General features: G+C 39.9%; 3 protein-coding genes across 4 annotated transcripts in view; 2 read left to right on the top strand and 1 right to left on the bottom strand.

Moving 5' to 3' along the window:
- rnf123 (ring finger protein 123) overlaps window positions 1-6,837 on the bottom strand; it is a 202,847-nt gene extending 196,010 nt beyond the window's left edge. The window contains exons 1-3 of one of the 2 annotated variants that reach the window (XM_080423938.1): window positions 6,685-6,837; window positions 3,999-4,114; window positions 3,297-3,384 (exon numbers count right to left, since the gene is read on the bottom strand). In XM_080423938.1, coding sequence (XP_080280064.1) covers window positions 3,297-3,384; window positions 3,999-4,080 — 170 coding nt within the window. In that variant the 5' untranslated portion in view covers window positions 4,081-4,114; window positions 6,685-6,837. The remainder of the gene's footprint in view (window positions 1-3,296; window positions 3,385-3,998; window positions 4,115-6,684) is intronic. The other variant, XM_080423937.1, reaches the window with a different exon arrangement.
- A 718-nt stretch (window positions 6,838-7,555) lies between these two features.
- On the top strand, window positions 7,556-9,151 carry LOC308081875 (general transcription factor II-I repeat domain-containing protein 2A-like; the record flags this gene model as incomplete). The annotated part of the gene is made up of 1 exon (XM_080423493.1): window positions 7,556-9,151. The coding sequence occupies one exon, from the start codon at window positions 7,556-7,558 to the stop codon at window positions 9,149-9,151; it is 1,596 nt and encodes a 531-aa protein (XP_080279619.1).
- Window positions 9,152-13,777: 4,626 nt separating this feature from the next.
- Window positions 13,778-23,665, top strand: LOC308082227 (delta-1-pyrroline-5-carboxylate dehydrogenase, mitochondrial). Its single transcript, XM_080423906.1, has 15 exons — window positions 13,778-13,951; window positions 15,404-15,497; window positions 15,869-15,961; window positions 16,272-16,319; window positions 16,775-16,930; window positions 17,286-17,435; window positions 17,863-17,937; window positions 18,225-18,412; window positions 18,814-18,887; window positions 19,079-19,275; window positions 19,707-19,754; window positions 19,999-20,151; window positions 20,985-21,106; window positions 21,402-21,520; window positions 22,235-23,665. Exons 1-15 carry the CDS (start codon window positions 13,908-13,910, stop codon window positions 22,345-22,347), a joined length of 1,674 nt encoding a protein of 557 aa, XP_080280032.1. The 5' UTR covers window positions 13,778-13,907; the 3' UTR covers window positions 22,348-23,665.
- Window positions 23,666-27,592: the final 3,927 nt, after the last annotated feature.

Below are 27,592 nucleotides of genomic sequence, written 5' to 3'. Positions count from 1 at the left end.
ATGGAGTCGAACACATCGAACAGTAATACAAAAATGTTTAGAACATTTTCAACTGTGATGCCAATGTTGCAATGTTTGGGATACACACTAAACTGCTGTAGGATAGGCACCTTGTCCAAATCAAATGAAATAAGCTGTGTGGTCCCATCTTGAACTTCCTTATTGATTCTGTCCAAATTACAGTAAATGTAGGTGTCGGTAGAACTATTGGTTCTGTCTAATGTTTACTCAATTCAATTAAAAAGTTAAAAAAAAAGATATATCTGAGATATTAAATGAGGAATGAATTGAGTTACTCTGGATGGGGCAACTCCATTGAACTGTCTAAAGCAGCTTGGCTATGATGACTTTACATGTTAGCTGTGTTGGTAAGAGACTCAGCCTGACCTCTAAAGTCTGTGTTTGGGGGAGACACCCTGACCTGGACTAGTGTTACAGTGGCCTAAAGCCAGTGACTTAAGCCCACTAGTTTCAGGTTACCTCCAGCAGCTCTATACATAGACACACACACACACCACCATAAACATGTTGCTCAAGAAGACCTCAAAAGCACATATCAACTCAAAAGCACAAGTCCATAATCCAACAACCCTAGCCAGTCTCATGACTGAACTGTTCACCTGGATATATGCCTGCTGTTGGGTTTTAGAGTCAGACGTAACAATAATAATATTATAAATACATGTTATTTATAAACGCACTTTACATTATCGCAAACCTCAAAGTGCTACAGGGCTTAAAAACATTGGCATAAAAACAGCAAGGGCAACCAAACAACTACATGGGAGCCTACTAGGGATAAAGGCTCTTTTCTTTTTTTTTAAAGGCGCAAGAATAACTAACTAACGCGTTGTTAAAAAGGTCCATGTTTAAAAGCATCAGTGGACTGTGGTGCTCTCAGGCGTTCGTGGAGGGCATTCCAAAGACGTGGGACAGTAGAACCCATGGTGCAGAGCTTGGTCATGGGGGCAAGGAGAAGGTTAGTATTGGAAGAAGGGAGGCTTTGAGTGGAGGGTTGTGGGGCATAGAGTTCTTTGAGGTAGGGGGGGCATTGCCTTTGGATGCACTGATGTGTCAGAAGGGAGATCTTGTATTCAGTCCTGATCCTGAAGGAGATGGGGAGCCAGTGAAGTGAACGGAGGATGGGTGTAATATGGTCGTATTTTCGCACTCTCATCAGGATCCTAGCAGCGCTGTTTTGAATCTCTGGAGGCTCTTGCTAGGGATCCCGGTGAGTAGTGCATTACGCTAATCCAGCCTGGAGGAGACAAAGGCGTGGACTAGTTTCTGAGCATCTGGCAGGGTGAGTGTGGAGCAGAGTTTGGCAATGTTGTTGAGGTGGAAGAAGGAGGCTTTAAACAGATGTTTAATGTGTGCCTCAAAGTTCAGTTGAGGGTCCATTTTCACACCCAGGTTGGTGACTACGGATGAGAGGGGAAGGTTGTGACCGGAGAAGGAGAAGCTGGTAACAGGGCATGATTGGATCTGGTGGGGGGTGGCAATTAGGATGGCTTCGGTTTTGGAACAGTTTAGTTGAAGGAAGTTGAGTTTCATCCACGCCTCCTCCAGGCAGGTGGTTAGTGTGGATGATGGAGAGGCAGGTCTGCCGGCAGGTCTGCATGTACAGTAAATAACCACGGTAGACAACACAAAGCATACGATATGGCATGGCTAACAATCGACATCACCAGCATCTCAGTGGCCTTGCGGTCAGTGTTCGTTCTGAGACTGGGAGGTAGGGGTTCAATCCCTGACGAGTCATACCAAAGACAATAAAAATAGTTGGGAGGACATAATATACTGTATGATGAATGTCTGGGCAAATACTTCAACCTACATTTATAGCCTACTGTAGATTTTCACAGTAGCAAATTAAATGTATACATTTCCCCCGATGCGATCCAGATGGATGTTTTGGGGGTTTGCCCATTATTACTCAACATTAAGAAGGACTGTCATTAGTGCTGCACGATTCTTGCTCAAATGTGAATCACGATTTTCCTCCATAAGAATTGAGATCACGATTCTCACACGATTCTCACACAATTCTCTTGTAAATATAAAAATATTAAGCAATAATAATTGGGAAAGAAAAATCGTCATTATTTAAAATCGAGATCGCATAGGTGTCTGAATCGAGATCACGATCTTTTTTCGATTAATCGTGCAGCACTAACTATCATTTCATATTCTACCATTATGTGGAGTACAAAACAATTTTAAGTTAGTCCAGCCCCACACTCAGCGCTGCTGTCTGATGATGGCTTTGATAGCAGCTTCCACATTGCTATCAAAGCCTGTCTTCAGCTATCTTTGTTGTATTAAGAGACAATAGGAAACCAGATAGGGACGCAGACCAGGCTGAGGGCAACACACGAGAGAAGATGATGGTGGAATTGGATCCTGATCCAAAGGCAAAATAACGCACATCCTCCGTTTATGGTCCTGAGCTAAGCTGAAAAAACAGAGTCATGAAAAACAAGAGGGGGGGCTCGCAACTCACTCTTACATGCGCAGCAATACAACGTTTTGACCTTGCAGTCTTTTTAAGGTAAGTGTAAGTGAATAATAATTGGAGCATTTAAAAGTGAGTTCTGCTGGAAGAATTTAGTTCTTATTCTTCATAACACCTCAAATTAAATCAAGGCAACTAAAAACAGATCAACCATGCTGGAGACAGTGTGGCCACACTCATATATTCTGGATGTGTCCCAAAATTAAAAAAATATTGGCCGGATATTCACTCCACCATAGAGTCTGTTCTATGTTTTGAGATACCTCAGACCTGTTCCTTGATGTTATTGGGGAATATTCCTGAAGAATTTTTAACACATGACAAATAAAATACTTAATCAAGATCTTTCTAGCAGCAAGCAAGAAAGCGATCACACGTCGCTGGTACCAACAGGATCCTCCAACCAAAGACAATTGGCTGGATATTATAGGGGAAATCTACACTATGGAAAATCTAACTTTCATACTCAGACTACAAGAGGATGAGTTACACAAAAAAATTGGGAAAGTGGTCATTGTTCTTTCAGCCCATGGACAATGTATAACAAATCTTTACTAGAGTAATAACTGTAACAATTGTAGAATGCAGCCTTTCTTTATTTTATTTTTTTGTATTGTCTTTCTTTGTTCTGTCTTGTATCCTTGTATGTGTGTTTGTCTTGTGAAAATCCTTTGTTCCAATACAAATTGAGTTAAAAAAATAAGAAATGATGCCCGAGTTATACTTGGATGTGGGTGTCAAGCAACTAAATATATAAATCAGGCATATGTCGGTACTCTACCTGAGGGAGGCCAGAGCAGGTCCCTGTTTGGTGGAGGGGGGGAATATATGGTGTAGGTAGTCACTCAATAACTTCTCATTCACTATGCCTGGATGAGAATAGACAAAAGAGAACAGAATATGATTTCAGCTATTAACCCATTCAATCCGGGAACGCATCTGTGTCAATTTAGATTATAACCATTATTTTATACTTTGGCTATTCAAAAATAGCAAATATACAAGCTCATAGCGCGGCACTTGGTGCCACGCTATGAGCTTGTAGATCTGCCATTTTTGAAAAATCTTTTTGCAAATCTATGAATATATGTATTTGACATAACATTTTTTGACTCAAATCTTTGCTTCTGGGGGTCCCTGGAAGAGATTTTTTTTCAGATGGGGATCCGCAGCCAAATACATATAATTTTGGGGGTCCTTGACATGAAAAAAATTGAGAACCACTGATATAGCAACATACGTTTTAATTTTTCAGAAAACTTTTAGGATTTAGAAGACATTTGTAGATGCGTTCCCGGTCTTAAGGGGTTAAGATAGATTGCCCATACCAGGGACCGCTATTAGAATTGAATGGAGGTTTCACACCTACCTCTTCTAGTACCCCTACCTCTTCTATCACCCCTAAACCTACAGTTCTTTGTTTTGTTTTTTTAATCTGTCTGTATTGTGTAAATCTAGTCAAAAGCCTCACACCATTACATACCAGTGGCTTTGGGATGGTCTGTATCCGAAGCCAGTCTGTAGTTCCGACGGGTCAGGGCTGTGCCGCCCCCCTTTGAGCTCATGTTGTCTGTCTGGAGTCACCTAGTCCATGCACTGCTGGGTGACAACAAACAGCCACATTACTACTTTATTAGTCACAAATGAAAAGAGTACAGGGTAAGACATTTAGGCTAAAAGGATAACCCAAAAAAGTCCTAGGGACTTAGTTGTTTCCATCGTGGTCCTATGTATTCAATTTATCGTAACATAGATAGCATATTAACATATTAAGACATGTCATCAACAAATACAAACAACTATATGTACAAAGGAGAAAAGGGAAAAACGGCGGCAGTGAATGACACCTCCTTCGATGGGAATGAATATATACCTCCCCTTGTGGTCTTCTGATAGATGTTTCTTCTAAATGTGGGGGGTACCAATTAAAGACAGACGTTGAACCTTTGCCAGCAGCCTTGTTGTGACCATTTAAGATGAATGTTAAAGATGAAAATACGACAAGAAAGAAAGGAAAACAAAAGGGAAGTGCACTCATGACATGAGAGCCTGGAGTTGGTGTATAACAAAGTTGTAGGCCTATCCTATCCAATTTCAGATATAATATCAACGAAGTCCTTTCCATATTTTCCTAGCTTTACAATACAAGTCTAGAATACTTTTAAACCCATAGGCACACATTACAAATGATGGTGTCTGCTAAGCTTTAGGAAAGAGCTCTTAAACCTGTTTGACCTCCCAGGTGGAAGATTACTGTATGTCTAAATGTGTAGTGCTACAGTTGTAAAATTGATGCCACAGCTGCACACACACAGTGTACAGTTGTCATAAGTAACCACAGCAACCTACATACCTATTGCATTATTATGTATTCAAATCAATAACTAATTATGTAAACTACTTCACATACAGATTCTTACAGTAGCAGGTACTTGCTCAAGACTATGAATACAACCGAGTAGTCATGATACTAGGATGCTGTTATCCCAGGCACAATTCTCCCTTGGCTGAAGACCAGTATCCTACATGTTTGATGCTTATCCATGTCAGAGACATTGGTTCCAGTCCAGCCCAGTGTTTTGGACACTGGCTCACTACAGAAAATGGTGTAGTTGTAGAGATAGATAGAGGATCATGCCTTGATGATCACAGCTAGCTTGCAAGTTCACACAGGGTACTGTAACTCTATCAGTTTACTGCGATTGCAGTCGTCCATGGCAACAGTGCCAGCTACTATTCTGGAAGGCAGGCAGCATACACAGTGGTATGGTGACTCTGAGCTCAGTAAGAACTCACCAGCCAAGTTACAGTAACCCTGCAGGCTCAGCCCTGTTCTAGGTCCCCTCAGGCTGGGTTTCGGGTCATGGTTAAGGTAGGGGTTGGACTTAGGCAGTGGTGTGAAGTAACTAAGTACATTTACTCAAGTACTGTACTTTCAGTACTTTTACTTCTACTTCTACTACATTTCAGAGGCAAATATTATACTTTTACTCCGTTACAATAATTTGAAAACTTTAGTTACTATTACTTTGTAGGTTTAGATTATTATTACAAAACATACAGTACAAAACATACATTAACCACTTCAGCCCTATATACATTTTGGCCATTTGAAAATAGCAGCTCTACAAGCGATTTTCAAAAGATTTGTATACATTTTATACATTTGAAAACTTGTGCAATGGGGACATTCTGTACAATGAGTACTTTTTGTATACTAAAAAAAAATGTTGATACCAATACTTTTGTACTTTTACTCAAGTACATTTTGAGGAGTATTTCTACACGGCAGTATTGATACTTTTACTTAAGTAAAACATGTGAGTACTTCTTCCACCACTGTGTGTAGCTATGCTATCCGTGCAGGCTCCAGTCTAAAAGCACCTTAGCAGCTGCTATAACCATATACGGACTACGAGTATTTGCGCTGCACTATTAAACCCCCATAAGCTTAGCTTCAGCCCATCATTAGCCAGACACGGTACAGTATTTCGCATTTAATAGCTTCACCTAAACATCTTGCTAACTGCCTCGCTAGCTGGCTAATGACAGTGACAGTCAGCCACACAAGCACTGACTGACTGAAGCTCCTCTACGCTGTTACACGGAACTTGTGGCCTATCGAAGTTCTGCCTCTAGCAGTGTTGCCATGTTTTGAGAGAGAAATAAGAAACCAGGTCTAAAGAAAACACGCCCAAAAGAAGCAACTTGGGCCACATCATTTAAATCTATTATGCATCAACAAGCTATTTTCAAAAAACCTTGCAATAAAATGTGGATTAAAAACACACACACACACACACACACACACACACACACACACACACACACACACACACACACACACACACACACACACACACACACACACTCTCCCCTGGCTGGGCACACAACATTTTCATGACATTTTTTGAGAACCACTGGTTAAAATAATTAATTAAAAGCAAGCCTAAATAAGCAAGTACACTTTGGAAACAAGCCCAAAGCAACCACTACTTTTACAAGCAACTTCACATAAAAACAAACTAAAGTCGCGTATAATAAGCCGACATGGCAACACTGATGGAATCACGGAATTCAATAGGTCACACATTCGGTGTAACACCGCTATTTTGGTTTTGCTAGAATTGCTCACTGGACACAACAAGCTGGTGGAAAATACTACTTACCCGATACTTTCTTTATAAAATGAGCCTCCTCTTGTCCGTTTCTAATGCGGTATTGTGTATTATCTGTACTAAATGACAGCGATATGTGGCACACAGGTGTCAGACGCTGTGTTTTCACTGGAGCCTCTATTTCTACAACAACACTATTCTATGTCAAACGGTTCCCACGTCACGGAGCGTCAGCTGGGACAAAATACGTCGGTTGGCTGAACGCGAACTAAACAGCTGAGTCAGAAAATACAGTACATCCCATCTTACTTGCTGTTGGTTAGTTTCAGTGGTGTAAAGTAACTTAGTACATACACTCAAGTACTGTACTTAGTACAAATTTTTGGTATTTTTTACTTCACTGGAGTGTTTCCAATTTTCCGTACTTTTACTTTTTCGACTACATCTCAGAGACAAATATTGTACTTTTACTCCACTACAATTATTTGAAAATTTAGTTACAGTTACTTTGTAGATTTTGATTATTATTACAAAACATACATAAACCACTTCAACCCTATATACATTTCGGCCATTTGAATATAGCAGATCAGATCTGCAAGCTCACAATGCCTCCCATGGGGACACATTGTGAGCTTGTAGATCTCTGTTAAAAATATCTGTATACATTTTATACATTTGAAAACTTGTGAAATGGGACAGCTTTTTCAAACAATAGAGGCTGAGGCAGTTGTCCCCCCAACCCCCCTCAACCCCTGGCCAAACTTGTTCTGTGAGAACGGCCATGGTTAATTAGCATACGGTTGACCATGGCCTCTCTTACGTCCTCAAACACTGGATAAATAGAGCCTCAGGTACCAACTTATCACCATTCATTCACACCTGAAAGCTGAGGAGAAGACCACCACTGCTTTGATTCAACATGCCGTCCAAGAAAAGAAAGCTTGTCGATGAAGGCCATGCATTCAACTCTACTCACGATGACGCTGTGAAGGCCAGTTACATTGTCGCTCAAAGGATTGCTGCTACATCAAGGCCGTATTCCGACGGGGAATTTATCAAAAAATGCATGCTGGCTGCCGCTGAATTGGTGGCACCTGAGAGCAGGCAGGCGCTGGCTAATATCAGCTTGTCAAGCGATACTATGGCAGAAAGAATCGGAGACATGGCAGGAGATTTGAACCGTCAACTAAAAGACAAAGTTAAGTCATTTATTGCCTTCTCTCTTGCAATTGATGAGTGCACTGACGTGACGGATGTCGCTCAGTTGGCGATATTTATTCGTGGTGTTGATGCATCTTTGACCGTCACCGAGGAGTTCGTGGAGCTGGTGCCTATGACATACACTACGACGGCAGACGACGTGTTCACCAGCCTGGTCGCTGCACTGGACCGACTTGGGGTTGACTGGAGTCGCGCTGTCAGCGTTGCAACAGACGGAGCGCCGTCCATGATTGGGAAAACGGGAGGCGTTGTCGTCAAACTAAGAGAAAAACTGCGAGCTCAGAATCCAGACCAGCAATTCTGGAATTTTCATTGTATTGTACACCAAGAGGCGTTGTGTAGCAAGAGCCTGAAAATGGACAATGTCATGGAGGTAGTGATCAAAACTGTGACTTTTATTAGATCCAGGGGACTCAACCATCGGCAGTTTGACAATCTTTTGTCTGATGAAAACATCGGACACGGCCTGCCCTACCACACCGAGGTCCAGTGGTTGAGCAGAGGAGCTGTTCTGAAAAGTTTCTTTCAATTACGTGCAGAAATCGGACAATTCATGATGGACAAAGGGACACCAGTTGTACAGTTGGATGACCCAGACTGGGTTCGTGATCTTGCGTTTTTGGTGGATATAACAGACCATTTAAACGTGCTTAATGTTGCCATGCAAGGCCGCAGCCAGCTTGTTACGCAATATGAACGCAACGTTCATGGCTTTCTAATGAAATTAAGAGTGTGGGAGAAGCATCTGTCTAAAAACGTCCTAAACCTTTTCCCCACTTTGCTGTCTGTACATGTCGCTAATGGAAATAATTCCAACATGCACAGGTACATGGACAAATTATCACAGCTGGCAAGTGAGTTTCAGAATCGTTTTCATATCTTTGCTCAGCTAAAGACAGAATTATCTGTATTTACTTACCCGTTTGAGACCGATGCTGAGTCTGATGCTGTACAGGACCTGGACATCCAGATGGAACTAATTGATATTCAGAGTGATATGGGATTGAAAAGAGAAATTAACAGTGTGACTCTGGAGAAATTCTATCAAAACCTGGGACCGCAATATCCAGTATTTAAACTGTTTGCCTCAAAGATCCTCAGTATGTTTGGCACAACATACCTCTGTGAGCAGGTGTTCTCTGTAATGAACATCAATAAATCCAAACTGCGCTCACAGGTGACACATGGACAGCTTAATGACATTATGAAAGTTGCAACTGCTCAGAAACTGGTCCCTGATGTTGACAGGTTAGTTAAAGCAAAGAGATGTCGGGTGTCTGGAAGCAACAAGTAAAAACAAAACAAAAAGGTGTTTTGAGCTGAGCTTTTACTGTTGGGTACTTGGGTTCTTTCCCCCCCTAAAATCGATTATGCATTGAGTGTCATTATTTTGTATTCATTTTCTGAATATTTCATTATTGTACATGTGTCACTTCAATAAAAAAAATACTAAACTGAGTTAATTGTCTGAGTTTGATTGCTAAAAGTAGGCCTGCATAAAAATAAATGTGTGTACTTTAGCTATTTAATATCAAAAAGTGGTTGGGCTCTCAGGTGATCTATAGGTGAAACCTGAGAACAATAGCCACACATTAGCCAACAGAAACTGCAGATGTAAATGTTGGCTTTGACATGGTAATCATTACCATAACCAAAGAGGTTAAGAGCCACAACCCTGGCACCTTGTTGTACCATTAACACAAAAAAGTCAATACTAACAAATAAGGCACAATTCAATTGCAATGAAGTTTAAAGAAAATGCAGAGCCCTCAGGGTTTCTGCATATTTTTTTCACTAGTATTTCCTGTTAGCCTATTATACCATGGGCCAGCATAAGTTCATACTGAACACCCCCAACTCGGGCCGTTTGGTCTCTGGGGCCCCAAAACCCCTTTGTTGATACGTGTCTGGCAAAATTGTGTAAATGCAGGTATTAAGCTACTGCAATAGCATATAATAGAGTTGATAAAGGGTCGTAAATCCTGCTCTATGTTAATTAAAACTATTTGTAGTTAAACCGCTGAAAACCCAGTGTAAAAGTAGGCCTGCATAAAAATAAATGTGTGTACTTTAGCTATTTAATATCAAAAAGTGGTTGGGCTCTCAGGTGATCTATAGGTGAAACCTGAGAACAATAGCCACACATTAGCCAACAGAAACTGCAGATGTAAATGTTGGCTTTGACATGGTAATCATTACCATAACCAAAGAGGTTAAGAGCCACAACCCTGGCACCTTGTTGTACCATTAACACAAAAAAGTCAATACTAACAAATAAGGCACAATTCAATTGCAATGAAGTTTAAAGAAAATGTAAAACAAGGATGAAAACAAGTCAAAGAAGTTAAGTATACACAGTAGAATGCAAAAACAAATACAGTGGGGTCAGTATCATGGGTCATTAATGTCAGCAGCATTCATTCTATTATGTTAAAAAAGGTTGCCAGACGTGTAAAATTTCAGAGCACACCCCTCTTGTGGAGTAGCACATTTTCTCCAAAGTCAAGTGATGCATAATATCATTAACCCATTATTTTAAAGTTGGTGGGTCTTTCCATTTAAGCAGTATCAGATGCCTCTTTCTTGTGGAACAACTCCACACACTGCAATAGAAGCAGAAGGTTCTATGGGCACTTCTTACACTTCTGAGAAGGTTTTAAATATTAATTGCCAGAATGTGTTTAACTTTGGACAAAATTAGAATGCATGTGCAAGGGTGGCTTGATCTTGTCTGCAACAATCACATATTGGATCCATGTCAGGCACAAACCCTCCTTGATTCTACAGGAGTCTCCTTGATTTCAACCACATCTCCTGGAGGACTCCTTGATTGTCATTTCTCTTGATTTCTCCTTGATTTGGTATCAAACTCCCCAAATTCACCAGAACACAGGAAATTACATTCTACTCTGTTAAAAAGTTTCTGGGGGAGTGCCCCCAAACTTGGAGGGTGGGGTCAGTGCATATTCACTTTTAAGTAATGAATGGTTATTACTGTATTAAAGATCTTTAATTTCTTCAGTCATCAAATACATTTCTGTGGGCCTACTTTTAGCTTTTTAATGGATGAAATTTCATTTTCCAATGCTAGTTAAGCAAACCTTATAAAAGTATCAAACTCCCAAACACAGGAAATTACATCTACTGTGCCCCCAGAATATCTATGAGCATAGACGTTTTACGTTTTGCTACAACATGCATGAGCTCCATAGCCTATTACAAAAAGATAATCAATAAAATATGTGGTCACAAAAAAGTGAAAACAACATAGGGATGGGACCTCAAAGGACTCCACCATGATAGTGTGATATGTTCAACAGCCTTGTGTACTGACCTCAGTGACCTGTCATTCACCTGATAATGATACAGCCATGGGACCATAAGAGAGCGTGTGTGTGTGTGTGTGTGTGTGTGTGTGTGTGTGTGTGTGTGTGTGTGTGTGTGTGTGTGTGTGTGTGTGTGTGTGTGTGTGTGTGTGTGTGTGTGTGTGTGTGTGTGTGTGTGTGTGTGTGTGTGTGTGTGTGTGTGTGTGTGTGTGTGTGTGTGTGTGTGTGTGTGTGTGCGCGCGCGAGTGGCGTGTGTCACATTTAAACTGCAATGACGCCCTCTTGTGGAACTTTGTTCAACATAAGCAGGGTTGCTGCAAAACATAGGATAATGATTGACATTGCCTGTTGTCTGTCTGTCTGTCTGTCTGTCTGTCTACCACACACACACACACACACACACACACACACACACACACACACGCACACTAGAACCTCTCACACAACAATGTTTAAATACATTGTTTGCCAAATCGCAAATGCAAAGAAACTATGTGTTTTGGATTGTATAGCTGCGCAAAGGTAGTCTGGGAGCCAGGCCCAGCCCTCAGGGTTTCTGCATATTTTTTTCACTAGTATTTCCTGTTAGCTTATTATACCATGGGCCAGCATAAGTTCATACTGAACACCCCCAACTCGGGCCGTTTGGTCTCTGGGGCCCCAAAACCCCTTTGTTGATACGTGTCTGGCAAAATTGTGTAAATGCAGGTATTAAGCTACTGCAATAGCATATAATAGAGTTGATAAAGGGTCGTAAATCCTGCTCTATGTTAATTAAAACTATTTGTAGTTAAACCGCTGAAAACCCAGTGTAAAAAGGATGAGACGAAATCAAAGACAGACACAGGCCGGTTCTCAAATTAAAAGGTTGATATTGCATTAAGAGAAAAAATCAATCCACGAGGCACCGTACAGCAAAAATATCTCTCTGACTAAACAGTCAATGATCACAACAGTTATACACAAATGAAGTTGTTATCAATTCTGACGATGACATCTGGCCATGAGGAGCCTCGTTCGTAGGTTGAGAGAGAAGATGGCAAGCGGATGGTGTGACAGTTTATCTTGGACAAACAGCGTCCAAATGTCTCAAACAACACATTGACCTCAACTCTGACCGGCGTCGCTGGAGGTGTTGTTGCATTGTCATAGATGGTCAAGTTAACTCCAATGAGCTGTTATTGTATTCCTCCAGAGATAATCAGTGACCTTGGAGGGCCTGCGCTCTGTACGTACGGCTCAAAACACATGCAGTCTCTAGAGGAAAGGAGAGACCTGATACTAGGATTAGTTTTGTCCAACCTCGAACTTAATAAAACCATACGATTGGTAGGCAAACTTGAGTTATGCCAAGATGGCACACTAAAATACGATATGATGGCATATATATCAATATTGTCGACAAAATACATAGTTTTAACTCTGACAGCATAAATAAAATGTAATATGTAATATAATATATTACTCTTGATTCCAAGTAATAAGTAATATAATATTATTACTTTTTTAAGGAGTAATATGTAATAAGTAACATATTACTCTCCTGAGTAATATTGCCCAAGGATGACCAAGGATCTAGAATGAATTGAACAAATTGCAAGCTAGTATACAACATGACATGAGAATCAGACATGACAATTAATTAATTGATTAGTATGTGTATTGTATCAGTCAAAAATAGAGCTTCCTGATCAGTAATAATAGCTCTGTCTGTCCTATGAATGGCCGACTATGTAATACTTGTCGCTGAATGGCCAGTCATAGCCTCACCCTCAGCCACCTGTTCCATTCAAGAAACATGAGACCAAAAAGACATTCTGAAGAATGTGCATCAAAACGGTTTCGTCTCTCCATGTCACATAACTATAGGAATGTTATTTGTTTACAGAAGTAAAAACAGAAGAAAAAGAAAATAAACCGATAAAAGTGGAAGGAAGTATTATTATTACAGTATCTCTAGATCACCCGCCACAGCTGATGGTGCAGTCCAGTTTGTTGGCACACAAACTGAATGCCATGTCTCGGAGGTATGGTGCGCTGTGAGTGGCTAGTTGGTTGTCAAGCAACCGCTGACATGCGTATTTGCACTAGTGTTGCCATGTCGGCTTATTATAAGCGACTTTGGGCTTCTTTTTCTGTAAAGTTGCTTGTAAATATTGGTAGTTTTTTGTTTATATATATCTATGGTTTTTTGGGTTACGTTTTTTGGGTTGTTTTTAAAGTGTACTTACTTTTTAGGTTTGGTTCCAATTTCTTTTGATCATTATTTAAACCAGTTGTTTCTCAAATATTTAAATGAAAACGTTTTGTGCCCAATGGAGCATTTGTGTTGTTAGAATGTTTTGTTCTTCTTTTTTAATAGCCAATCTACAAGCTCACAACGCATTGCATTGCGACGCGTTGTGACTTGTGAGCTTGTAGATTGGCTATTTTCAAATGGTTAAAGTGCTCATGTGACCTACGCTTCTTTTGGGCTTGTTTTCATACACATAGTTGCTTATTTCTCACGCAAAATCTGGCAACACTGAAAATTAGCCAATCATAGTGCGACTACGCCTTCAGACTATAGGAACTAGAGATTCTCTAGCCCAACACTCTCGAAGTATTCTTCCCATGTATCTTATCGCTTATTGATAGATAGGTGTGTGATTACTGTGATAGTGTCCAGTCTTTTTTAACTTCTACTCATCATCCCATTGATCTGAACTGATCTCCATTGACAATATGCTGCGTTTGAGGCCGCTGCTCTGCCAGTCTTGGAGAAGAGGGTAGGTACTTTAGGTATAGGTTGTTTCACATGAGCGAACACGAGACTTCTGTCCTAACTCCCTACCACTGACTTTACTATATGTCATTTGCAGCAGACAGTGTCTCCATTTGACTGTTCATTTGTAATCATGAATGATTGTTGAATAAAGGTGCATATTTTGACACAAGTACAATACGTTTGTTATAATCAAAATCCAGTTTAAAAACAGCTGTCCATTCCATTTTATGCATAACTATGTCATTGCAATCTTGTGTAATACATCAGCTCAGATACCTTTTTCGTTGACTAGTTAAGTAAGTCAAGCCTTCCCAAGCAGTTATTTTTATTGAAACATGATCAAATAAATGCGTGCACCTTTGACACTTGACTGCCTGCAGCAGTTCACTTAAGTGATCATACACACTAACTGTCAACGTGCAGTCATGTTAACTTCTGATTATAAAATACATAGCAATGTGTCAATGTGTGAAAGGTATGGAAGATGAGAGTTTTTAGGCAAGGTTTTACTTTTGGAAGTGCTGTCACATTCAGCATGTAATAATATAATAATAGACCTGTAATAACATTTCCCTAATGTTTATTGTCTTTTTCTCATGGTGGCCCTGATACAAAATCACGAAGGCTTTCATGTGATCTTGATGCACATGAATGAATGACAACCATGTGAAGAATGTTCCTATTTGAGTGTTTGTCAGTGGGAGATTTGGGGCCATGACTATCTTTTTCCACAAGGCTAGCTGTTGCACCACAGTTGGCCCCTGTCAAAACAGTGACCTTCAGAAAGTTTAGACTTGAGTGAGTAATAATATACAGTATGAAGGGAGTGTGAATGCACCAGAGTGGACATGTTGTAACTTCCCAGGAAAGAAGATTAGTCAGATAATTACATTACATAAAATCAAGAAATAGCTCACCAAGGCCTGATTGATGCAAAAACAAAAACAAAAGCTTTTCTTCCTTCTACAACAGTGTACTGTGTAGATCATGCTGTAACACCAGCCATGATATAGACCAAGACCTACCAAGATCTGAGCCTAAATCATAATACATATTTGAAGAATGTAACTGTCTCCCTTTCCAGTCCTAAAAGATTAATGTGTGGTTATCTCAAGTTACTCATTACCATGAAGACACTTGTGCCAAGCCATCGCTACAAACAGTCCAAATTTCAGTACTGCACTAAACTGATTCAGGCTAGAACCTGTCTGTTCACAAGAGGTCAACATCCTCCTTTGGTCAAGATTTTCATGGCCACTGAAAAACCTGTTCGGTTGAACTGGTTGAACTGTACTATTGACCTGCTGCCTGGTGCCTGGTGTGATTCAGACAGTGAAAGGAAGAAAACTGAATTAACCTGGAATCTAATTTTATGGGATTATGTTTTATCTTCTTAAATGAAAGTCTTTGAATAGCATAGAAGTCATGCATCGTTTTGTCTGTCTGTGTTTAGTTTCAAGACCTTTCCCTGTGCAGCTGTTGACGTAAAGAACGAACCAATCCTGGGATTCGAGGAGGGCAGTCCAGAGAGAGCAGAACTCCTGAAGGTTAGAACACAGCTGCTCATATTAAGTAAAACGTAGTAACAACCATTATGACATTACTTTCACTCTCAAAACCTGTACTCCTACACTTGAAGCTGTCATATTCAAGTTCTATGAATTAATTGAACTTAGAACGCTCTGGGGCTGCACAGCCCCAGAGCGTAATAACACTTTGTGTGTAATAACACTTTGTGTTGAACTAACCATGTCCATAGCTACATTTTTCCTGCTTCTCGTAACCTTGTGATATTGATTGCCAATTTGCCAGTAATTCATCCACTCTCACACAATATATTTTTGCTGGTGCAATGGTGCATGTTCCTGTACAGAGTGTACTGCAGATTGTCGAACGACTGTTTAAATGTTTTCCACAGGCCTTGGAGGACCTGAAAGGGAAAACAGAGGAGATACCTTGTGTGGTTGGAGATGAACATGTGTGGACCAAAGACATCAGATACCAGCTATGTGTGAGTAGAGTCAACTCCGTGTACTGTGATCTGAGTAAACTATTGCCTCATATTGTGGGGAAATATGGAGAATTGGGAGGCAGAGACTTTCACCTTACAACGTTGCTATTTAAATATACAGAATGCTGTGTTTGCCAAAATGTGGGCCTGCATTCAGAGACAGCAGGGTGTCATTTATATACGGTAGTTTTTTTTTATCAGCTGTCTGTGTGTTATCTTGTTTCTGGTGATAAGATTGAATAGGTGCTGTATTCTAATAGCTCCCATTTACATTTGCTCTCTTTTTCTTTTTCTTTTTCTCCTTTCAAAGCCTTTCAATCACTCACACAAGGTGGCCAAGTTCTGCTATGCTGACAAGGTAATTCACTATTTAAGAAGAAAGACAATTAATATTGTATCTTTGAAATGTGCTACAGTTAAAATGTCTATCCTTTTGCTAGGTTTTATTATCAAAGCTTGGCTGTATTAATGTCAAATGTGGGTTAAAGGTAAACAAACAACATTGCAAGTGCTATTGTTGTTATTGTTCTCATCATATAAAAGCTAAGCAAGTTATTACAGTATCATTACAGCGAGTGAGTTCCAAACAGAGTTCCAGCCTGGGATCAATATTTTCTCTTGGAAGTGTTCAACATCATATTATAGTTATTCGGGGGGCTGTTTTCCCCTCCAAAATCATCATAAAATTATAAAACCTTTACCGAACTTGATAAAAAACAAAAAAAATATCTCATTGTCCCACATTTACACAATATAATTACGCCACATTGTGTCCAATAATCCTTCCCTTTCATTTGAATGTGATGGACACAGGAGTTACTCAACAAAGCCATCTTGGCCTCTGTGGCAGCACGGAGAGAGTGGGACCTGAGGCCAGTCCAGGACAGAGCCCAGATCTTCTTCAAGGCTGCTGATGCCATTAGTGGGCCCAAGAGAGCTGAGATCTTAGCCAAGACCATGATTGGACAGGTAGAGTGATATTTGATGACTTGTGATAGAGATTTTGAATGTGAAGTACATTCTTGAGCTGGTAAGGAACAGCCCTGATTAATGTCTAATGTCCATAGTGATAGTGGTGACAGATATAGGCTTAGCTTATTTGAAAAATCTGTCTGTTGGCTCATTGGTTGATACGCTCTCCCTAAGAATGTTTCCCTGTCTGAGTGAGTAGTATGTAGTACCTGATGATCAGACTGTTCCAGTTTAATGCATTTAAAATTACTTTGAGAGGAGTGTTTTCTTCAATGTAACTTTACTGAAAATGCCAGGCTATATTCACATCAGCCAGCATATGGTTTCAGTGTGTCCTATCTTTGGTTTCCAGGGTAAAACTGTAGTACAGGCAGAGATCGATGCTGCTCCAGAGCTGATTGACTTCTTCAGGTTCAATGCCAAACACGCCATCGAGCTGGAAGGCGCGCAGCCATTAGATACTCCGGGGGTCACAAACACAGCTCTCTATCGTGGATTGGAGGTAGGAACTGTGTGTGTGCAGCGTTTACCCACTTAGGGGACGATCACACTGAGATGCATCAGTACAGGTGCGAAGCTTCTGAAACACCTTGGCAAAACTAAAATATTGTTTTCCTATGGTACGGCGCCTGGTGTGCCATGCGCTCCTCGGTTGTGCTGCGTATCATGTTTTTTCTAGACGTTTTAGACGCACATAATAGTTTGAATAGTCCCCAATTGTCAGCGCCAGGCATGAAGTCACATCGCTCGTCAAACTGCTCAAGTGCAGCAGTAACGTTGGCAGCCTTATTAACCGCTTTCTGTGGACACCACCTGTTTTGCCAGCGTTTCATACATTTCATACATACACATACAGTTTTGGGTTTGTTGTTTTAATGTCATGAGGGTAACCTTGTTTTTTGTTTTTTTCTTGTTATTTCCTCCTCTAGGGTTTTGTAGCTGCTGTTGCTCCTTTTAACTTCACAGCTATTGGTGGAAATCTGGCAGGCACCCCCGCTATCATGGTAAGTTAAAATGCTAAGGGTTCAGTATTTTCTCAAATTACTTCAACCTGTCCCTCCCCTTTTAACCACTTTCAACCTGGCGTCCCTATTTTGGGCATGTCATTATTGAAATGAATTTATGATTTTTTTTGCACATTGCATCGTAACGCGCTGTGAGCTTGTAGATCAGATATCTTTGCCACACGACACCATCGCACGACAAATTATAAAATAGGGCATGAGTGATCTATCATTCTTTAATCAGTGGAGAGGATTTAATTTGTTGAATTTGTGGTCCTGTTTTGCAGGGTAATGTAGTACTGTGGAAGCCCAGCGACACGGCCATGTCAGCTAGCTATGCTGTCTACAAGGTCCTGCGGGAGTGTGGCCTTCCCCCCAACATCATCCAGTTTGTCCCAGCTGATGGACCCGTGTTTGGAGACAGCGTCACCTCCTCAGAGGACCTGGCAGGCATCAACTTCACTGGCAGCGTCCCGTATGGCCATTTTCAGTTCAGAGTTCCTGTACCGAGTTCTTGTAACACTTTACTTTGTCAGGACCGTATTCAAGTGTATTCTTAAATGTATAGGCATCAGGCACACATTGATGTTAGCAGTGTTATTCTATATGTACATTGCTTGTCCTTGATCAATACACTTGATGATACAGTGGATTGTGGCTAATGTAAAGTTACAAAAATAGAATGTGCCATTTGATAAATGTGTCTGTTGGCATTATGAAAGTTAAACTCTCTATATTTATCCATAAATTAGTGCAAATATGTATATACCACTATCACTACATATACAGTATTTAAATCTACCATTTCTTATACAATGTATTATTATTGTTACTATTGTTTTGATGTGAAGGGTTTTTTATTTATTTTCTGTTTAGGACATTCAAACGTCTATGGAAACAAGTAGCTCAGAACCTGGACATCTATAAGAACTTTCCCCGTGTAGGAGGAGGTGAGTTGTACTTATATATCCTCTCCAACTGTATGCATGCACAACATCCACTTTAAATGAAACACAAAAGAGTTGAATGCCAAAATTACAAGAAATTAATGCGTCGCGATGTGATGTATTTTAAGCTTTCGCTATTTGTCGTACAAAATATATGGGCTTAAGTGTTTAACAAGAATGTTCATCTCCTTTAGAGTGTGGTGGGAAGAACTTCCATTTTGTTCACTCTTCTGCGGACATTCAGAGCGTGGTGACTGGAACCATCCGCTCAGCATTTGAGTACGGAGGCCAGAAGTGCTCGGCCGTCTCCAGGATGTATGTACCTGACAGCAAGTGGCCCCAGATCAAAGAGCAGCTCCTGGCCATCCACAAACAGATCAAAGTGGGAGATGTAAGTGGAGGATGTATCTCAGCTAAAGAATCATTAGTGAATACATATTATACTATTTTTAGCTTATATATTTATACTCGTCACATTTTGTGACTGCCACAACTCCACCTGACTGTTGCCCTCACCTGACTTAGATTGGAACATGATTGTTTGCATTGCTTTAACCTTCAAACCAGCATACACTGTAAGCTGTAAGCTACTTGGCTGTGTTTCTAATAGTAGCCTACCTAATGTATTTATTTATTTGCTGTTAAGTAGCTAACCAAAATACAATTGAAAAATGTCACAGTATTCCTTTCAGATAGCCTGGTGCATTATACTTTTGCTTTTATAATAATGTGATGTGTAAAAGAGAAAACTAAGTAGCTCAGTATTCTGTAAAGGTATTTATCTTAATCTGCTATCGTATACCACCCTTTCTTTCTCTTCAGCCCGTGGAAGACTTCAGCACTTTTTTCTCAGCTGTGATTGATGACAAGGTACAGTATTGATTAGTCACCATATTCAGTACGTATCATCACACTGAGCACCCCTAACTGTGCTTCTGGCGCTGTAGCAATAGCGCCCAGGGAGCAGGGCACTATTAGTTAAGATGGGTAAATGTAGAGGACGGATATCAGTATGTGAAAGAAATGACCCCAAAGGATTATCATATCTGTAGTATGCACATTGTCCACTATTACCTCCACTGAAAAGTCATCAAAATACTTATATTCCTTCTAGTCTTTTGCCCGTATAAAGAAGTATCTTGATCACGCAAAGTCCTCCCCTAACCTGACTGTCATCGCTGGGGGAAACTGTGATGATAAGAAAGGCTACTTTGTGGAGCCCACCATCATTGAGTCCAAAGACCCACAGGATCCCATCATGTGTGAGGTACACTGTCTTCTATGAATGTTGGTTGCTGTGAAAGGAAATGTGAATACTCATATCGTTAGTAATGTTTTTTGTACATTTGGATACTTGTGTTGTTATATATTATGTAATTATACTGTTATTGCCATATTGTTTGCTTGGCAGAGCAATAAGCCCAATAGATTTATTCATTGTCCTGTCATTTTCTTTTTTGCAAATTTAGACGAAAACTTAATTGTTTAACAAGGCTTTGTGTTGTTAGAACACAGGCCATGTGCATGGATGACCTTAAAATGGGGCTTTATGAAAACCTCTAGTGAAGTTTGTTTAGTTAAACAAACTCAAACCGATGTTTCACACACTGTTTCGCAAACTCATGGCTGAGCCAGAATTTATTATAGGCTATTCTGAATATAGTGTTTGTCACAAAATGTTCCATTTTGCCCTTTTCTTTTATGTTTGTATCTTTATGGTGGGAAATAATGTAATTAATTATCAAAGTAATGGCTGTAACACACAATAACAGTTTAAAGCCCCTTTCTCATTTGAACACTGGAAAATGTCCAGGGAATCAGGTCCGGTGTTGGCCTTTCACACATACGTAGCATATAAAAGGAAAATGCCCATTTCAGATGCGTTCACACGTGAAGGTAAATAGCCCGACTGCAACGAAATGTTGCGTTCATACATACAGCCCCTCCATTTAAAGTCTGGAAAACTTCCATAATACAGTGCATGTGTGTGACTTAATTTACAAAGCTCAGTAATGTATTTTATGGCCTTGCAAACCGTCTCATAAGGACTTGTTTTATTGCTGCAGAGGCTACTTTTTGACATCACTTTACCTTTTCTAGGAAATCTTTGGGCCTGTTCTGTCAGTCTACGTTTACCCTGAGAAAAACTACAAGGAGGTGCTTCACCTGATAGACAACACCTCCCCATACGCCCTGACAGGGGCCGTATTTGCTCAGGACCAGTAAGACATGTTTTTGTCTAACTTCATTTCCCCAAAGGGATAGGAATGTAGTCTATACTGGTCAGGTTTATGTGCAGTTAAATCTGCTTTTGTATTTTTTCTTTTTGTGAAAAGTAATTATCATAAAGCCTGTATGAAGGACACTTTTGTGACACGTTTGAACATTATAAAATAAAAATGCAATTTTAAACGAATGTATTTTATTGAACGATGAACAATTTAATTGCAAAAACAATGGCTCTGATATCTTTGCACATTTCGGAATTAACATCACTTTTTTGCTGCTTTGTTTCAGGACTGTTATTGATGAGGCAGCCAAGGCCTTAAGAAATGCTGCAGGCAACTACTATGTGAATGACAAATCTACTGGCTCTGTTGTCGCTCAGCAGCCATTTGGTGGCGCCAGAGCTTCAGGTATGAATGCTGACTTGGTTTCCAGCTGATAATTCTGTCCTTCCATGTCATGCCAATAGGGTGAGGGATAATGAAAGACCTCTGCTCATTCACACTTAGACGTTGACATTATTGTACCATTTGAAACTTTTTTTCGTAAGAAAAAAATATATATATAGTCAATTGATTCAATTGTGTACATCATATGCAGCAAAACAAACGGTATACAGGAAAAACAGTACATATCCAGTTATGCTAAATTAACAGACTGGTTGAGAAAGAAAAAAAGAAATACACAAAAGAAATACAGTAGTAGTGTGCATTCACACATAACAATTATAATATACTACACATACTGTATGTACATACAATACTGCTGTACATACACACAAACTGTATGCACATACATAAATTATGTTCTCTGTTTTAAGTCATATTTCCAATAGACGAAAGGATTAGAATCCAGACTGATCTAAGTCAGTGGAAACTGATAACAGTTTCCACTTTCTCATCCTTGTAGCTATTTTGTAGTTCAGTGTGGCTCAACATGTTACCATTCCCATCATGGCCTCTCATAAAATAAACACACTTGCTCTGTATATATGATACCATAACAAGCTTTGGATAAAGTGTCCTCTAAAATAGCATGTGTTAATAATATGAATATTATATGTTATTGCCCATCTGACCGACTGAATTTCAAAAGTCTAAACCATGACCCTTCTTCTCTGCAAGGAACCAATGACAAACCGGGAGGTCCCCACTACGTTTTGAGGTGGACGTCGCCACAGATTGTCAAACAGACTCACGTCCCCCTCACAGAATGGAAGTACCCCTACATGGGCTGAGGAGAAGTTAACAAAGTACTATTACCCCGTCCCAACCTTGTCCCTCCATCCTTATCTGCCCTGAAACCTCTACCCTCCACCCAGCTCCCTGCTGAAGACATGGCAGTGAGTTGAAGAGAGAGCATGTCGTTCTACCCTGTCCCTCAATGAATCTTGCACTGAACCGAGCAGAAATGTTAAGAATGTAATTTTAGCTTTTGAAAATGGGAAGGCAGTGCAATAGTGTCCCCCTGGTGGTACTGTTTGTCCCGGGCGGCTTGTGTCACAGGAGAGTGGTACGGCAATGTTCTGTCCGTCCTCCCACAGTCTATCGCAGTGTAACAACCTATACGGTGTGTATTTGAAGTTACATTGTATTTTATGTCCACATTAGGGCATGTCTGCTCTATTCATCCGAGAGTCTGGCATTTTCAAGGTGTTCTCACCCCTACTGTCCATGTAACAGAAGTTGGTCAAGCTCAAAGGTAAAAGCCATCTGTCAATGGGACTTTTCTGTTAGTGAAGTTGATTTTTACAATTTACTTTAATTTACTTATAGTTTACTTTGATTAGGTTATTATTATGTCAGTAGTGCACCCAACAATATCTAGTAGTGCACACAAACTGCTTGTGGCAATGTTAAATCACATTCTAGTACTTATTACAATAAAATAAAAACTTTAAAAAAAATCTAATCCTACTTGGTGCTAATACAAAAATAACACAGAAACAGTGATTCTTGCACCTGACAGCTACAGTAATAACATGTAATGAAACACAAATGGCTCAAATAATATTTGCAACTTACCTTTGGTTTGAACATCTTGCATGAATGACTTGTTTGGGGTTTACTACTTAAGGATTATTCAGCATCCGGTATATTGTCACCCCTGTTGAGAACCCAACTATATGATTGTCTAAACTTTCTGATGTTCAAGTGTGTTAAAAAACTCTACCCATTCGCTATTTAATGCCAATTGAAAATAGATAAAACCTCAGGATGCTTTGCAAATACTATTCGGCCATTATCTGTTACTGTGAAGGTGACTTGAAGGCAGACTGCTGATACCTCGGTTATACTTTATTTGCTTTGCCAGCTGATCAAAATAACCTCATAATCTATGTAAGTAACCTACTGTCATTTCACTTCTGGGAAATTTTCATAGTGTTTATAGTTTTAAAAGTTCAGGGGAATATATTTTCTTAAAAGCATTTTATATTTTAATTGTTGATTCTGTCAGCAAATGCAGCAGGTTTTACTGTATTCAAAATGTGCCTGTGTTGATTAAAAACTGCAAAATGACTTGAATTTGTAACAATTAAATTATCTTTAATTCAACTATATGTGTCTGTTTATAACAACATTATATATCAAGTTTAGAATGACTATGCTGAATCAGCATATTGTCTTTTCCCCCCTGTTATTTTTATGGCACTGGTCTGACTGGGAACCAGTCCTGTGCGGGAACAAGGAGCTGTCAAAGTACAAAGGAAAGGTTTACAACTACTTGTCAGGATGTAGCGAGTGTTTGATAGCACCTCCAGATTGACTGACACTCACACTCAACGCAAGCACACACACTCCACGGCACACTCCTGTAATTTTTGTCTCGGGAGATGCTGTCACTTGACCTGATGACAAGGAGTGAAATATTGTGGAGTGAGAGTCACACCTTTTAAGGGTGATTTACTTTAACTTTTCTCAACACACAACTCCTGTTTCTCACCACAGATTGCTTGACACCTGCTTTTTCTTTAATCACAGCCCTGGACCTTATGTTAATTTTAAGGTCTTAACTAAAAGATCTCTGGGGCCCATGCTTAATATGATCAAGCATGCAGAATATGGAATGTTTGCACTTTGCAGATGAGAACTTTCAAGACAATAGGGATAATATAGTCTTATTTACATTTGCACAATAGACAGGGGGTCAATCTTTCAAGTTGTCCAAGCATTATGCGGGTCCTTCCATTGTTAAGCCATGCTGGGAGCATCCCTTTGCAAAATATTCTAATACATAAAGAGACGGAATGCATTGTTATGCATAATGAATGGACCAAACCATAATAAAAGTGGGCTGACATGAGGCATGCTCCGAATACCTCTCTCACTATTTAAATCCAAATCGGCTATGATTATTGGGGTGTGATGCTGCCCCATTGTTGGTTTGAGCAAACAGATCAACACTAATTCAACGGTCGGATATCCAACGGTTTACTGTCAGACAGGGGTGGAAAGTAACTAAGTACATTTACTCAAGTATAGTACTTAAGTACAATTTTGAGGTATTTTTTACTTTACTGGAGTACTCCCAATGTTCAGTCCTTTTACTTCTACTCCACAGAGGAATTATTTGAAAACGTTAGTTACTAGTTTTCTAGATTTTGAATATTATTACAAAACACACTAACCACTTCAGCTCTCTCTATATATTTTGGCCATTTGAAAATAGTAGATCTACAAGCTCAATTGTGAGCTTGTAGATCTTCTATTTTACAAATATTTTTAATACATTTTGAACTTGAGAAATGGGACATTCTGCACAATGAGTACTTTTACTTTTGGTACTTTAAGTATATTTTGATGCCGATACTTTTTTTTACTTTTACAGAATATCTACATTGCAGTAATGATACTTTTACTTAAGTAAAAAAAATGTGAAGCCTCAATTTCTGCTCGCTGCCATATTGACATTGAAATGTTAAGCTGCTTATTACCATATGGCCATACTTAGTTACAAGCAATAAAGTGCAAACTGGGGGATTGGGGTGAGCTGCGAAATGGGACGCACACTTCTTAAAAGTGTTGCCAGGTTTTGGAAAACAAGCCCAAAAGAAGCAACTAGGCCACATGAGCAATTTAAATCACATGAGCCTAGGAGTCGGCTGTTTGAAAATAACGATCTACAAGCTCACAACGCATCGCGATGCGACAGTTGTGAGCTTGTAGATCTGCTATTTTCAAAAACTCTTGCAATAAAATGTGGAATATTTGGAATATTGTTTAAATATTATATATATATATATATATTGAAATGGAAGCAAGCATAAATAAGCAAGTACACTAGAAACAAGCCCCCCCCCAAAAAAAAAAACGTTTTACAAGCAACTTTACAGAAAAAGAAGCCCAAATTAGCTTATAATAAGCCGACATGGCAACGCTGCTTCTTAACTGACAGCTCTGAATGGTGCGAGTGTGAGAAAGCTCTCAGGTCGGCCTGGGGCTTTCCTTTCCGGAGGGACCGTGGGTGTCTGTCTGTGTGGGTGTCTTTGTATTCAACTCCAAACAGCAGCTGGACTATTCACTTTGAAAATGTTTACTCAATAGGCTAGATCCAATTCCCTGCTCTCTCCTGCCACGATTCTACCGCCTAAAATCTTAACCTTTCTCTCCACTTTTAGAGGTTGATTAGCTTACCCTAAGGCTAAGCTACATGGAGGTGCACTGAAAAAAACAACCAAACGCATTTATTGCAGCAATAGGGCATGACAGCCTATTGATAGGCTGTCATGCCCAAGTCTACTGTAGGTTGGCCTACTGCCTGAGAGGCCTGCCTATACATGAGCTAAACTAAAACCTAAACAACATGGGAGATTTATTAAAATAGTCTAAAAACCTAGGCTAGCTCACTGCCTTTATGTTTTCACTTTTAACAAGTTGGGTGTTTTTAAGCCTATGTGGAAGCCTGTAGTTTACAATCAAGGCTGCTATCTCATGCATGCTTCACACCTGATGCTTGTGTCCTGTCAGATTGACAATTAGCCTATAGCACCTGCTGCTGCCAATCTGTTGATCACTGAAATGCATCTTCTGCATTTTTTTTTTTTTTACGATTTAGGCTGTTGGTGCAAAAAATACCATATTTCATTCAAGTTTTAACGTTATTTGTTTTTTATTTTATATCAAGATGTCATATCAATGTGATATATGAAATGGATTTTCAAAAGACGTCTTTAGTCATCAATATGGGTATGTGTCAATAGGCTACAGAATATAGGCTATAGTTTTGGTCTATGAAGTGACAGCTCTGTATTTATAGACCCTGCCAGTGTTGCCAGATTGTGTGAGAGAAATAAGCAACCAGGTCAGTGAAAACAAGCCCAAAAGAAGTGACCACATGAGCAATTTAAATCTATTATTCATCGGCTATTTTCAAAATAATCTAAAGTGAAATAAAAGTGAAAAATGTGAAATATTCTTAACATTCTAACAACACACATGTGGTAGCAAATGGGGGTTAGGCCTTTGGGGACAAATACATCAATTTTGGTGTCCTACATGAAAAGTATTTGAGAACCACTGGTTTAAATAATAATAATATATATTTTTAAATAAGCCCAAATAAGCAACTACACGTTAGAAACAAGCCCCAAAAAACCGCAACCCACAACTGCCAATATTTACAAGCAACTTTACAGAACAACAAGACCAAAGTAGCTTATAATAAGCAGACATGGCAACCCTGTACCCTGCCCACTGTAAACCGTGTGGGTCTCAGTTTGACAGGGGGTTCCCACACTTGCCGGCCAATGGGGACCGCGGACAGTACAATGACAAAGGCTTCAATTACTTCATGCTAAATTGACTGTCTATTGCCTGTGGGACAATGGACGTGCACCCAGGGGAACAGGTGGAGCGTCAAATAAAAGAGTGCTGTGGAGAAGAAAAAAAAGTTGACTCCATTCCTCCTCATTCCAAGCGGTGTCGGCGGCCCATTCACACCAAAGGATGTCAAACCAAATGGCGGGAAAACATGACAATGAATGAGGGGATGAGGGGCCACAGCAGATGATCAGGGGATCCAGTCCCCCCCTGCTCTTCACTTTCTACCGGTTTTTTTTCCCCTGATTTGTTTTCAACAATTCATTCAACAGCTATAGACTAGGTCTATGCTAGATTCGGTTAAAAAAAATTGTTTTAGTTGACAGAAGGCTAAACCAAGGCACCAATCCTAACTATAGGCGGTTAGGCTGGTCTACCCTACAAAATGTCAGATTAAATTAACAGTAGCCTAAATTGGGGCTTAAGATGATGTCCTACCATTGTGTCTGTCAACTAAGAAGTTATGCGGTAGATTATCAAAACTGCTATTAGATTGGTGGGTCAATAGCCTATAGGCTACCCCCTGGCCCCTGCCTTTTTATTTCAACAAGGTATTTCCCCGAATCCCCCTCGTCGTTGTGTCTCCTGGGAATGAGATGAGCCCTTGTTGGACCATGACTAATACGGTATTGAGCACGGCACACGTCCATTGTTATTGTGTTC

The sequence above is a fragment of the Gymnoscopelus braueri genome (assembly GCF_963280865.1).
Source record: "Gymnoscopelus braueri genome assembly, chromosome: 3".
Taxonomy (NCBI): domain Eukaryota; kingdom Metazoa; phylum Chordata; class Actinopteri; order Myctophiformes; family Myctophidae; genus Gymnoscopelus; species Gymnoscopelus braueri.
This window is presented reverse-complemented; position numbering and strand designations above follow the sequence as displayed.

Coding starts and splice junctions, on each gene's coding strand:
- LOC308082227 (XM_080423906.1), top strand. CDS start 13,908: ATGCTGCGTTTGAGGCCGCTGCTCTGCCAGTCTTGGAGAAGAGG. Junction 18,888..19,078: donor CTTTCCCCGTGTAGGAGGAG/GTGAGTTGTACT, acceptor CATCTCCTTTAG/AGTGTGGTGGGAAGAACTTC. Junction 19,755..19,998: donor CAGCTGTGATTGATGACAAG/GTACAGTATTGA, acceptor TATTCCTTCTAG/TCTTTTGCCCGTATAAAGAA.